The 14,863-nt window shown below is 39.6% G+C and overlaps 1 protein-coding gene across 1 annotated transcript; it reads right to left on the bottom strand.

Moving 5' to 3' along the window:
- Nucleotides 1-353: 353 nt before the first annotated feature.
- Nucleotides 354-14,850, bottom strand: LOC107678561 (E3 ubiquitin-protein ligase MARCH8-like; the record flags this gene model as incomplete). The annotated part of the gene is made up of 6 exons (XM_016473864.1): nucleotides 354-1,073; nucleotides 2,449-2,496; nucleotides 3,145-3,159; nucleotides 6,325-6,460; nucleotides 9,244-9,424; nucleotides 14,021-14,850. Coding segments are annotated over 6 exons (1,515 nt in total), but the record flags the coding sequence as incomplete, so codon positions are not given.
- Between the last annotated feature and the right edge of the window lie 13 nt (nucleotides 14,851-14,863).

Below are 14,863 nucleotides of genomic sequence, written 5' to 3'. Positions count from 1 at the left end.
TCTTCAGCAAATGCAAAAATCAGCAGCATAGCCGGTGACTAGTCACCGTATGGGATCATTTTTGCACATGCTAAGAACTGTAGCATCACACTTTAGTAAATCTAGCCCTTGATAGGATAAATATTGTAATTAGATGATCCAGATTATTTAGTAATCAGCTGATATAAAATAAAGCCTAGGTCATGTCAATTTCACAACGGCTAAATTCAGATTTACTCAGTCATAATAGATTTCTAAAAGAAGTGGAATGATACATGACAGTACATAAATGTTCCCTCATCGCTCCTTCAGATTCCTTTTTTGTTCCATCTGAGGGGTTTATGGAGATACTAATGCACCTATAAAATGTGACATCTCGCTCGCAAAACTTCAAGTTTGTTTTAATGTCTTATCCACGTAGAAAGGGAATGAATATATTATTAAAACAGGGCTCTTCAGAACAGGGAAATAAAAAGTGCTTCTATGCATCGACTCCATCAGAACCAGTGCAGACACGTCCACACAGACACAGCTCGAACGGTGGATTTCAACTCTTGTACGACAGCAGTACAATGGCAGTAGCTGGAATGATCCGAGATTCATTATGGTTAGCCAACAACTCACAGGAACAGTTTGGACAAACGAACAAAGAGAAAATAACATCTAAACAACAAAACGAGTCTCAGTCTCAGACAGTCCTCGTGCCCAGTGCTGTGTGGCATCGCCATGTGTCCCGGAGCATGCAACGCCCCAGCCAGTCCTCTAGGTAGGTATATGTAGGCCAGGCGATTACACGTGCAGGATCTCCATACTGTAGTCCTCCGTCTCTGTGTACTGGGAAGAGTTTGTGTCCGACTGCGCCAGCCCGAGTGCCTCTTTATTCTCCAAGTTTGGCTCCAGAAGTGAGGGCTTATCAAAAACGCTCTTTTTACAGGTCTCTGGGCGGTTCTGCACATATATTACTCTGTTGTAGGCCTTGAGTCTCTTCCACAACTGGATGTAGACCTTGCATTGCACGTACATGAACACCAGTCCGCCAGTGAAGCCTATGGCCACCACCACCAGTTTGGTCCAAAAAGGCCATTCCAGTATCCCTGTATGATAAATGAAAGGGAGAAAGTACATCGCTGTAAGTATCACACACATTAGAAGTGCTTACTTCCCATTGTAACAGGAGCATCTGTTTACAATCCAGGATCAAACACAAGGGTCAATGATCTTTTGGTTTAAAAAACATGTTCCAAGTTCTTAGAAATGGGCTCTTTGTATTCATGCTGGTTTCATATGATTTTGAAAAACTTCAGATTTTCAAGAAAAGTTTCAATTTAATAACTAGAAATGTCATGTGGTGTAACTGTCAGGTTAAAATTAAAAGCTTAAATGTTCCTTATATTGAATAATATATATTTGAATAAATACATTTAAAAATAACACACATAAATATAAAAAAAATACATAAAGGAGAAATAAAAATAAGGGGCTGAATTTAAAAATGTGTACACACACACACACACACACACACTATAATAAATATTAGAGAGAGAGAGAGAAAGAGAGAGAGAGTGAGTGTTTTTGAGAAGCCACACCACATGATATTAAAACCTTGCCTTGTCATAAAAAGGTAATATTATCTGAATTTAAGGGACTTACTGACCCTGACACATTCCTTTATATAATATTATTTCCTGTTTTTTTTCCTGCATATTGGTTACAGCAAATTAATTTGGTTGGGTCACAACATATGATTTTGATTTGGCAGTTTTTCCAATAGTAAAAAGTGGCATTTTGTTGGCTATTTAACCACTTAAAACTACAGCCAAACCGTTTAGGGTTCATTCACTTATTACGGATTTGTCTTCATTATTTCAGGACTGTTCCATCAGAAGAGGTATATACACGTGGTTGCATGTATGAATTGCATTTTTAATGTACTATTAAATAAATTAATGGACCCGGACCAAAAGAAGAGCCTCATGTCATTGACCCATATGCAGTAATCCTAAAGCAAGACTGCAGTAATTAAATAAATTACATAAACTCTATATGCATACGAAGTGATTCTGAAGTACAACAAGATCAAGCACAACAGCGGGGTAAACACAGAAGCAGGGATGCAAAGACAGGTGACTGGAGTCCTGATATCCCACCCAAGCTTCTAAAGAGCCAGCTATGGACACAGGGCTATGCTTCAGAATGCAAATACAGCATTTTCACCCTTGACCATTTGACCAAAATCATTAGAAATGGCTGAGAAAGTGAGACCAGCAGCAAAGAAATTTTAGGTGCGTCTCTGTCCATCTTCATTGGAAATAAATTCAGCCAACCTTTGCGCTGCTTAGTTGCTTTCCTATTTGGAACAGAGCATTTTGAAATGTCATAAAAGATCAAGTGTGAGGGAATTGCCAAGTGCTAAGTCTCTAAATGCTACAGTCTGTTCAAGCACAAGGCCTTGGACATGGAATACTGTACTGCTTTCAGAGGCTCCGTAAGTCAGGCCGGGGTGCAGCTTTAGTCCACCTGACATCATTATCAAAGGCACAGGGCAGAGAATGAGGTTAGTGCTGCACATACAGGACAGTCTTTTGCATTTTTGCAAGCATATTTATAACTTTTCTTATGATAGAAGTGGCCTTTTCAATCAATAGCTTGCTTATTACAATCAACCTAATTATATACAAAGGACTGGTTTGATGGGTCCATCTCATTCATTACACTGACACCTACACATTTGCCTAAGCAATATCAGGAGAGCAGTTCGATACAGATTTATGTCAGTTTTGAATTAGATAAAAACATGCCACAGTCCATTAAAATGCAGCGCTTGCCTCTTTGTTCCACACATCACCTTCACAGTTGCTTTCTCTTTAATCTTTTGTGCCTGAATATATACAGAAAATAGATTTAAGAAAAAAGTCAGGCCAAGTGGCCATCAAGCCTGAAATTGCCTTTGTCCTGCACATTCACAACCGTCAGTATGGGGCAGCCGGGCACACTGCGTTCAGAGAGCGTTCTGGCTGTGAAGCATTATTGCCTTGATTCACATTGCAACAGTCATGCTAGAGACGGCTGATGTAGCCAGGGGAGGAAAAGAAGGACTTTCAAAGAAATCATTACAGTTAGGAGAAAGAGTTAGGAGGAAAGAATGGTAAATGTAAAAGCGTTTACCTGGTATTCTCCCCGCTGCATGATTAAAAAGAGTTTGTTACTATTTCACTATTGGCAAAAGATGAAGCCACTGATACAGGTGGAGGGTCAGGGGTGCAGGAGGGTGGAAATCATATCTTAAGATAGCTGCTGGAACGATCTGGCGCTTATGAATGGTGAGATATGAGGAATGGACACATGAAGACATTCAGGTATGTGTACATGCACTGCGCTTAACAGGCCTCTGACTCTGCTCAAACCTTACCATGCAAGATGAAGAAAAGTCAATGGTGTAACCATGGTAACAGTGATCAAAGTTCTCCTTCAAAGCTGCTGTTCTTGTACAATGAGGCACGTGTGAATGGGCCCTTAATGTTAGGAGCAAATCAGTAAAGTGCCTGCTATCAGACGCCCATCAGCATACGGGTCGAGGTCAGTGTTAAAACTCATCGAGAGTGCGGTAAAAGGAATAGTGTGTTTTACTCAAGCACACACACACTTGCACCCCAGCTCAAATCCGTTATGGAAATAAAACCCATTGCTGTCATATTCTCCGAAACACATCCGGTCCCTGCGCTCCACAGCTCCCTAATGGTATCGATTAGATGGAGTTTGAGAGATGATCTGTGAGTAAATCAACTATACCATTAGCGAACTAGTCCCGCATAGCTTAAGACCCATTCACACCAAGGACAATAAGGTTTTAACAATCATTCGAATTCTATGAGAATAGTGAAGTCCACACCAGGTGAAACAAAACCAGCCAATTGCTATTCAAAACTAGCCCAAAATTAGCCTAATTGTATTTTTTCCCAGCGGTTTCTGTTGAGGGTCCCCTTTGTCAATATTGTGTTGAAAACACTGCTCCATTACTTTCAGAATATTTTTTTTCCAGCCGATGAACATTAAAAACATTGAGCTTGATCATTTAAAGCGGCAGATGACAAAACTGCAGCACACGCTTATAGTAAACAGAAAGTGTTTTGTTGTGTCCAAAATCAAATATTTTTAGAGTATATACCAAAGAAGTGTGCTTTTTTATTATACTGATGTATAGTATAAAAATTATATCCAAACATACTACATCTGCCATCTTGACAACTGTCTTGTGACCCATATGTTATTTAACCAATGACATACTAAAAATGTTTTGTTAAACAAGTTATTTAGCTACTTACAGCAGATCTGTACATTACCCACATATTGTTCACCAACTCTATCATAAATATTGCATATACATCTGTATTATTTAATGTATTTCTCTTTGCATTCTATACAGTGGGGAAGTACATATCAGAAGTTGCGTAATGTCAACAATGTTAAATTATAGATTTCCAGTTGTGTGTGTGAACAAACTGTGGTTGGTCTGAAGATGAGACTATGAACGTACTAGGGGTGCAACAGTTCAACTTACTCGCGGTTCGGTTTGTATCACGGTTTTAGAGTCACAGTTTCGGTACGGTTCGGTATGTGCTATGTTTAGGGAAAAAACTATATTGTCAAATAAAAATAAACAAAATAAGAACAAATAATCTAACTACAAGCAACAGCACAAATAAATAAACAGTGAAAAAAGATACAAATAAAATAAACAGTGCTTTTCAGTTTTTTTAGGTAGGTCTAACAGTTTTTAGGTACAGAAATTGAATAAATCAAATGTAAAATAACATTGCATATTTGACTGTATAAATTAAAGATTAATCCTTATTAAAGTTACAAAAGTTATTCAGTCTAGAGCAGTGAGAGATTTCCGTGTTGTTGCTGTTTGATTAACATTAAGAACGTGCCGTCACTTTAAGAGAACGCACTGATACTGTACGTTCAGCCAACTATGTCTGCTAGGATACTCACCAAGACCGGCATTTTGACAATTTGTGTGTGAATTTATCCATTCAAACGCAATACATCACAGAGAGCTTAATATTTGCGCGCGTTCTGAGACGCGGGTTCACACGCTTCATGAGCACACACACAGATCTTCTCACTGCGCACGTGAGTTCATGTCTTCTGGCTCTTTAATATTTAAACCGGCAAGGCTTAAATGAGTTTAAACACAGATAGCAACGTGTGCTGTTCAGGTCTCACCTGCGCTATCAACACGTGATGACGGCATAAATGACAGTTATTCCAGCATAAAGCACTCGCATTGATTAAAGAGTGACTGGTTTGTCCACGTATTGTTTTTTTTTTCTCATCGCTCTAGTTGTAATGTATTGGGAAGCCAGAATTTGTATCCATCAACAGAAACATGCATTAGCTGAACTCTAACAAACCATATTACAGATGCATTGTCAGATTGAAGTTGAACCGCGGTCCTAGTGTATGCCGAACCGTTTGTGGAGAACGGTACGGTTCGACCGAGAACCGTTGCACCCCTAGAACTACCAACTCTCACTTCTTAAAGGGGTCATATGATGCGAGTTCAAGTTTTCCTTTCTCTTTGGAGTGTTACAAGCTGATTGTGCATAGCAATGCATTTTATGGACGACCGTTTCGTGAACCTAGGAGAGGAGGTAATTCTGACTTTGCTATGACAATCTGGCGCTTCTGAATCAGCTACTGTTTTGTTATTAGTTTAAGTATTTTCTATTGACTGTTCAAATGCGGAGTTTTGCGCATCGTGTGTGTGTGTGTGTGTGCGAGCGAGCGAGCGAGAGCGAGAGAGAGAGCGTAAGAGAGTGAGAGAGCGAGAGAGAGAGAGAGAGAGAGAGAGAGTGGCTTGTGTGCTGCACAGTACTTTGTAGAAAACGAAGCGTTTGAGAGAGGCGGGGCATAGAGGACCTACAATAATGTACAGTATTTGAAAAATAATGTGTTTTTTGAACATTAAAGCATGTCAACATATTCTGTTACACCAAATACACAAAATAATGATCTTTAAAAAAGCATCATATGACCCCTTTAAAACGAGACACCCATATTAAGTTACCTTTATCTCAAATGAAAAGATCCTGAAAGAAACCATCTGTGTGGAGGTAATGAATACATCAAGATATGCATCGTTGAGTACAACAAACAGCTGTCAGTCAGAGGAATGTGATCGTTCCATAAGCAACAGAAAAATCCAGGGGGAACATGAGGATTGCTGGATGGTACGGAGGGGGATGGGGCTGGAGGAAAGCAGGCAGACGGTGCTGGATGAGGAAGAGGTGGAGTTGGTGCTAAACTGGCTGGGGAAGGGAAGGAGAGGGCAGGGCTAACCTTGTTTGATCTCCTCTGCTGTGCGGTCAATGAGGACGTAGAGAGACCAGACGACACATGTGATGGCGATGACGTGAAAAGCAACCGAGCACATGATCTTCCTCCTCTCGCTGGCGGTCATCTGAAGCTTCTCCCACTGCAGACACAGATATTACAAAGACATACAGAAATTATTCCCAACACATTTGATCTTTAATTGTTGTTGTAAAAGAAAGACTGATGACTACAATCAATATAATAGTCAACATACTTCAGAGTGCAGTACAAACAAAATCAGTGACCTGGCCTTTCTGCTTAATAAATATTTCATGTGTCTTAGTGAGAGTGATCTCTGGATCTCTTTTAGCCATTCAGTGCAGGTCTCTATCAAGCAGTGACCCAGAATCCACATCAAAATACCCTTTTTACCAGAATAACATTATATTGACAAAGAATAATCCATTAATCTCTGTTTATTTACACTATGTACACATTTAATCCAATAAAAAAGCCATACTGCATCATTAAAAGCCTGTTTAAATGCATAGTTCAACCAAAAATGAATATTCTGTCATCATTTATTCACCCTTATGTCATTTCAAACCCAACTTTCTTTCTTCTATGAAGATATGTTGAAGCATGTTGGTAACTAAACAACTGTTGGTTTTGGTGACCATTGACTTTCATTGTATGGAAAAAAAAAACCTACTATGTTCTACAGAAGAATGAAAGTCATACAGGTTTAGAACAACATGAGCGTGAATAAATTACGAAAAAATACATTTTTGTTGAACTATCCCTCATTACTGTATTCGGTCTTCTTAGACAAACTACTTCGTTTCTTCTGTGAAGATATTTTGAAGAATGTTGGTAAACACAATTTCGGTGACCATTAACTTTCATTGTATGGAAAAAAAAAACCTACTATGTTCTACAGAAGAATGAAAGTCATACAGGTTTGGAACATCATGAGGGTTGACTATTTCAGCAACATATATGCTAACAGTTGTATAAAATCAAAAAGATTAGCATTCATTCTTTTTAGATAAACATTTTCAGCAGATTTGGATGTACCAAAAAGCTCAGTGTCTGTCAAAGTGGCACCAGTGGTTTACTGTTTTACGGAGTCTGAATGTGGAAGAACTTGATTGGTCTACACAAACTCAGACCTGAACACCACCGACTGTGAGCCTCCCTGATACTCTTGCATCTGAATGTGAATAAACAATTGCACACATGTTCCAAAATCCAGCAGAATATCTTCCCAGAAGACTGGAATCTATTATAACAGCAAAGGGAGGACAAACTCTTGGAACGCCTATGGTTAGGAAATGAAATGCTCAAGCACATATGGGTGTGGTGTTCGGGTGTACACATACTTTTGGCCAAGTAATGAAAAATTCAATGGAAGTCAATGGAAACATTATTATATAATCCTGTCAGTTGGGTGAATAGACTATATTACCATTTTTCTCTGTCTACACACAGACATAAAATCTCTCAAAAAAATGATATAAAAAAATGAGAGATACTTTTAAAAGAACAGACAGCATGTTGACAAAGGACATGCCTCAAAGTCAAGACTTTCAAAACCGAGAACAGCTGAAATGTTCAACATTCCTTATGTCTGTAGACATGAAACCTCAGCTATTTTGGTTTTGAATAATTTATCAGATGGCGGCTCAATAATACGTTCTGAGAAAAAAAAGAAAACACTTCACCTGATGCACAAACCCAGGGAAAACTAAATGGGACACGAGGAAGGCTTTAACCATGTATTGAGGATTAAGGGAGGACAAATGTAGTTATTTAACAATCAACCATTGAAAAAAAACCCCAGATCAGTCAAGTGCTAATCCGAATTTCTTGTTTCCCCTTCAGTGTCTATGGGTGTCATTCAAATTTAATTTGAGATGAGATTTGATCTGCACTCTTTCTTCTGGAAGGATGCTGACATTGACATGCTGTGCTCATTTGTTAACACGAGTAACACCTGCCAACACAATCAAATTCATAACCTATTCAACAGAACAATGACTCAAATATCAATTTACAGCCAGTGATAAAACACAAACTGTGAATGAATCCAACCAGCAGAGTGTACTTGTTAATAGTCAGTCTGTCATGTCACACCGACCGGTTTTGCGTCTCAGTTCATCTGAAGTATCTTGCAGACACCTGGAAATCTCTCTCTCTCTCGGAGGAAGTCTGCTCAAGCATAATCTCTATGGTGACATAAAGGCTGTCCTAGATATGCCCAATGTTAAACCCCATTTGAGACACACATCATCAGAAATTAAATTAAACAAGGAAGCAGTGGACAAAGACTAAACACTGAAGTGGCTAGACTTTCATCTTATGTCACTCAAAAATTATTAATTATAACAATGAATTATCAAAACCTCCTGCAGGCTTTATGGACTAACTTGTTTTGAATCATCTCAAAGGACAGATTGCTCCTCATCTACACGGATCAACTATTGTACCGGCATATAAAAAAAAAAACATGAAGCAGAGTGCCCTTAAAAACCCTCACCTGTGGTAAAATTAATGTCACTCACAGCCTCTTGTGGCTTATTACTTCATTATACATGGGCCTGAGTGCCGTTACTATACAGCAATATGATAAAAGGTACCAATATTCTATTAGTAACTTTTTAATAATAATAAACGATTCTTCCATCAAGTATCCTAATGCAGCTCCATCAGTTCTTAACTGTAGGCTGTATACAGTTGTCAAACAGCAACAGCATCATTCATAGAGTGCTACAGTGACTGCAGTTTGAAAATTATTTACAGTCATAAATGTGTGTTTTATAAGGGCAGGTTTTAACACTTTACAGAAGGCTTTTTATATTGTGCTTTTTAAAGATGTGCAGTATGAGCAGGTAAACCTCAACATTTTTCCACCTGTATGTGTGTACATGTTTGTAACGTTACCTTGCGGAGTGGCTTGAGCTTGGTCTCCATGATGAAGTCATACTTGCAGAGCTCGCAGCAGCGCGTGTCTGAGCTCTTGATCCACTGCTGCAGGCAGGCCTGATGGACAAACCGCAAACTCCCAGTGCAGTGACAGGGTGTTATCAGCGGACTCTCATCATCCCCCTCACAGTGACAAATCCTACAGTTTATTTACAGAGAGAGAGAGGGAGAAACACTCAGTCATCCTCCTAAAACCACTGCAAAGCAACATGAACAACCACACACTTATATCACTGCAATTCTATAATACTGTTCATCTCATAATGCAGCTGTAATCGCAACTGATTCTTAATATTTGCTGTGAGGATTTTCAAGTTTTGAATAAACCATAATAATAAAAATAAAATAAAAATACAGACTATAATGGGACACTATAAACATAAACAGGTTAAAACATAAACCAATAGTTGGGACGGAAACATGCAGTTTCTGCGTTCACCATTTTCAGATCAGTGCCGCACTGACCACATAAACCTAACATTTCCCTTTCCTGAAGGATACATGGAAAGTAATTCCCTACAAAAACATCAACAGAACCTATAGAAGCGTTAAACTTTAAATCACACAAGCAGGGGGAAACGGAAAAGCTGTTTGTTAGTGGAAGGATGGCTGGATTTGTGGAGAGTGTCCAGGGGGAGATAAGAGACAGAGACAGAGACAGAGAGACAGCAGGATCTAAGCTGAAGGCTCAGTTTATTCTCCATGTAATCTCATTGCCAAGAAAGAAATGAGATGTTATTGAGATCTGAGTTGCGTTTTTTCTTCCCTTCTCTCTCTACCACTCATGGGCATTTATGCATGTGAATTTAATCTCTGACTCAGCTAGTGTTTAGTGGTCATCTGGGAAAGCAACACGTACAAACAACTGTGTGACAAATGTCTGTCAGCATTCATATTATGAGGATGTCAGCGCCATTGTTCCACTGAGGCAAGCGGCAGTTCAAAGTGAATCACAGATGAGTTCACATCTCACTGGTGCTCTTCAGAGAACACCACACATGACTGGTAATCTGGGAGAGACATCATTTCAAAATAGAGATCAACTGACTTTTAATGGCGAAAACCAAATATAATACTAAAATAACTCGGGTAAAAAAAAAAATATGGATGGATAAATTGAAAACAAAATAAAACGGGCTCCTGCATCCCCTATATAGGTCAAGTGGTTTGGAGAAAAGCTGGATAGATAAACGGAGGAAACAAATTAAATAAAAAGACAAATTTCACCTTTTTTTTTATGACAGCAGCAAATAAGATGCAATGAGACAAACAAAACTGTGGAAAATAAATAATCTTTTACAGAATATATACTCCATGCACATTTTTTCACACTGTTTTCAAAATAATTTGTGCATTATTCATTAACATTGCTGCTGGTGGATTTGAAACAAATACAATGGGGAACTGCATTTCTGTGCTTGCAATGTCACTGTCATGGGTTGGATTCCCAGGAAACATAATATGATAAAATGCACGCTTTGAATGCTGCAAGTCGCTTTAAATAAAACCATCTGCCAAATGTGTACAATTTAAAGTCTTCAGAGACAAGAGATTTGACTGTGACATTCATTAAATATTCCAAGCATTTCAAAGAGCAGTACTTTCCAGAGGAATGGTATGAGGAAAAACTATATTTAGACAACCATAAATTTAATCCTTGATGTTTATACTTACTGGCAGAACAACAACATAAGACAAACGGCATTATGGTCACAGCACATGGTTTAGCCACTGTAATGGATGTACCAATCATATCCTCCTTGATATGGGTCCTTTAAATGTTAACTAGCTGCCGGGGCACAAATGAGAGGGAAGATTGCTTCTGTGTCAGCGTCCAGAGGCTTTTCAGACTGAATGACCAGGATAATGACTATTTTCAGACACGCATGATCCAGTCAGGGCTCTACAAGATCAGAGCAAGAAACAGCACAGAGAAAGAGAAAAACGAAGCCTGTCACATCTCCATCATCTTACACATGGCTTTACAGTCCGTCTGAGCAGAGTGTGTAATAACGTCCATGAGAGCTTTATGGGACTCCTTTTGTTTATGATCGCTCATATTTTTCTTGACTACAAAGGCCAGATTCATTTCTCTCTCTCACTTCCTTTCTACTTTAATCAGAATATATTGAGACAATCACATTAGATTAAATTAAATTAAAATGGAAAGACTCAATCCAATTACCACATTTAAGACATTCTATCCAGCCTTTTCACAAGGTTTCACAATTGCTGTTCTAGAACAGTCAGATGATTTCATTAGACAAGCATTCACTCTTTATAGTAAATACACTGGCAGATATGATACTGTAATTCTATGATACTCAAATTCAAATATGATTTCCAGTGACATTTTCCTGTTTCACTAAATTAACATAAGGGAAAATAGTATTTCATTGTTTTTTCATTTATATGCACCAATATTACCAATACATTTTCTACATACATGTTCACGAAAACATTTTAATACATGAAGAATGGCACGATGACTTCATTGAAAATGTTGGGTACAAATGATGAATTGTATTAGATTTCTGAATTAACTCGAGACATTGACAAATAAAACATTCCAATTAGCATAAGTTCTCTGATTATCATCCAGACCTACTGGAAATTAAAGGTCTTGATATTACATTTTAGGTTCTTGTACTGGTTCTTTGAAGCACCTGTTCGTAAATGGTTTTCTAAAGAGCTGAAGTATATGTGAATGTTTTCACTGTCGCTTTAGAATGTTCTCTTCAAAATATAACTGCAGATGTGACTGAGCACATAATAATGAGCACACAGAAACTTATGAATAATTCCTATAGTATTCCATGAATAGATCCCTCATAAACTAAATATTCAGATGCAGTTAAAACATTTAAAGGCACAATATGTAATTTTCGCCACTAGAGGGCGCGTAAAACAAAACCAGAAATCGAGGGGTTATGACGTCATTGGCAGGTGACACAATGACACTATGGACACGGTCCGAGTCAATAGTTAAAATTGCTTATTTCTCTGGATTTAAACATTCTTCGAAACATTTGGGATAATGTAAGTACACCAAACGTCAGCAAAATATATAACACTGTTCTAGTGGTTTTTGGATATTTTAATGAAAAAATCTTACATATTGTGCCTTTAAATGCACCATTACATGCGACGGTCCTCCCACATACAAATGTGTCCTTGCCATGGGTCACACCTCAAGACACCCGAGCATGCTTTGTGGCAGATCTCCAAGCCTCGGTTTTTCAGCTCTGGTTTAAACCAATAAGTCTTGCTGGCTGATCTCTAAATGTCAGCTATTTTAAGAGCACTGCGTGAGAGTGGTAATACATGTGGGAAGAAACCTCCTCTCACCCTTAAGACGTAAACAATTTAAAAAACAGAAGTCTAGTGAAGCTCAGGTAAAGTGTTAAGCATTGACTTTAGCTTAGAGATAAGCAGATCTTCTCAAAAAGCTTTTTGGATGTAGCCACTTTCCAAACAAACATAAGCTGCATCCAAATATGAATGCTTCCCTACTATAAAGTTGGAAAAAACAAGATGTGAAAAGAGTAGTATGTCTGAATTCACAGTATTCATACTACAGTTGGCAAAAAGTACCCGGATGGATTACTACCAGCGAGATTCTGAATTGTGCATCCAAAGGACACTTTGTCACCCCATGAGGCCACATGAGAGGGTTTGTGAATGGCAGTGAAGTGACACAACTGATGCTGGTAGGTCACAGGACAATGACAACATGACGAGTATGTCCGGATTACATTCATACTACACATTCACACTATATAGAACATCATTTTTTAGCGGTCACAAAATTTGTTCCTCATCCAGTGTAGTACCTAGTCAGACAGTATGCGATTTTGGATGCAGCCATACTTTTTTTCTTATAAGCTAGAGGGGAGCTCAAATGAAAGCTACTACCTAGGAAAGAATTTGTAACAACCAAATAGTACTTGGACCTCAAAAGTAGTTTTTCTTCCAGAGTTATTTAGTTTGCTGTTGGCAGGATGCAGCTCTAAGTCAATTACATACCTCATAAGTTACGCTAATTGTTTCATGAGGAATCCGTGTGGCCCTGTAGATGAATATCGATACGACGGTTATTTCGCCTGATCTCAAATCACAAAGCCAGAGAGCCACAACCAAAACTGTAATCAGATCTCAATCTCCATTCTACCTCATTAAATATGGCTGAACTACATCAACTGACCCTTTGCAAAGACCCATCCACCCTTAGTTAGACGTCAATACACACCATTTTTCAAGTTCAAGCCCACCGCCGTTAATCTACTCTCCTGTCTGGTTTGTTTGTCGGACAAAATGGCAGATTCTGTGTTATGATTGGCCAGATCGCCTGTCAATCAAACTCCCGGTGAAGGGTCAATTGAGAAGCTACCTCAAGTATCGTCTGGATCTCTCCAAGGAAATCTGCTTGGACTGTCCATGACAGCGCTGCAATACAATATGTATCACATCCCACACAGAAGGTTGGACACTTTCTCTTCCACACCGTGGATCTTTAACAGTCACAACCCATATACGAACCTCATTATCGACCACCATTAGTAGAGGACTAGAAACAATCACAGCACTAGAAGGCCTCTAACAGGAAGGATAAACAGGGACTGGTAGGAAATGAATATCCAGGTGAGGGCTGTGGTGGGACTATGAGGATGAATCACTCTAGAGGTTGAGCCCATGGGTAAGAGGAGCTGAGCAGGAGTGAGCAAGTCCCACCAACCTGCAGCAGTCCCCCAACAGGGAGTAGGGCGACAGAGGCACGTTTTTCTCTGACAGTGGAGAGCAGCACTGATCCAGGTCGCTGTCCTCCTCAAGGGAGCAAAGAGGAGCCCGCAAGCGCTCCATCTTCAGCTTCCAGCGGGACGAGACCTCCTCGAACACCTCATCGTCTCCTATCTCCTCCATACAGCAAGACTCGCTGACGTCCAGCATGGCGCTGGATGAATTTGTGATGTGGAGCCTTGAAGCGTAGCTTCCCATTTCAGATGCCTGCAGACTTCCTGCAGTGGATGAACGGGTGAACGGGAAGATGAGGCGCAGGAAGTTGGAGCTTCTTTGAAGGTCTGAATGGGGAGGAGCAGGGGAAGCCAGGCAGTACTCAGGCCCTGGGTTAGAGATGCATTTATAGTTGTTGAGGAAGGATGGAGGCTGGAAAGCAAATGGAGGAGGAGAGTTGGCTTGACCATTGAGGGCTTTGATGTGGCCGTCTTGCACGAGTTGTTCCTTCTCCACTCCCAGCTCCCCATCCGAACACGTGCGGTCTATAAAGTGAAGACTGTTGCATAGGCTGTCCATCTTTTGTCCCACGTCATTCAGTGACTTTGAGAACTTGAGACTGCCTCCTGGTTTCAAGTTGACTGATGGTTTGAGTAGGGAGAGCCATTCTGTGCCAAACAAGGTCCTATTTTTGGGTTTGGTGGGGGAATCCAGGCAGAGCGTGGTCATGGTGACACCCTGAGACGCTGAGCTTTTACCATTAGAGTTCAACAGCACTACAGTGGCCTGTAAGGGCCTCTGTGAGCCCAGGTCCTGAGCGAGGTCATTAGAACTGCATACGAGAGGA

This window comes from Sinocyclocheilus anshuiensis, unplaced genomic scaffold, assembly GCF_001515605.1.
Source record: "Sinocyclocheilus anshuiensis isolate Anshui unplaced genomic scaffold, SAMN03320099.WGS_v1.1 scaffold536, whole genome shotgun sequence".
NCBI lineage: Eukaryota > Metazoa > Chordata > Actinopteri > Cypriniformes > Cyprinidae > Sinocyclocheilus > Sinocyclocheilus anshuiensis.
The sequence above is the reverse complement of the archived record's forward strand: the minus strand, read 5'-3'. Positions and strand labels throughout refer to the sequence as shown.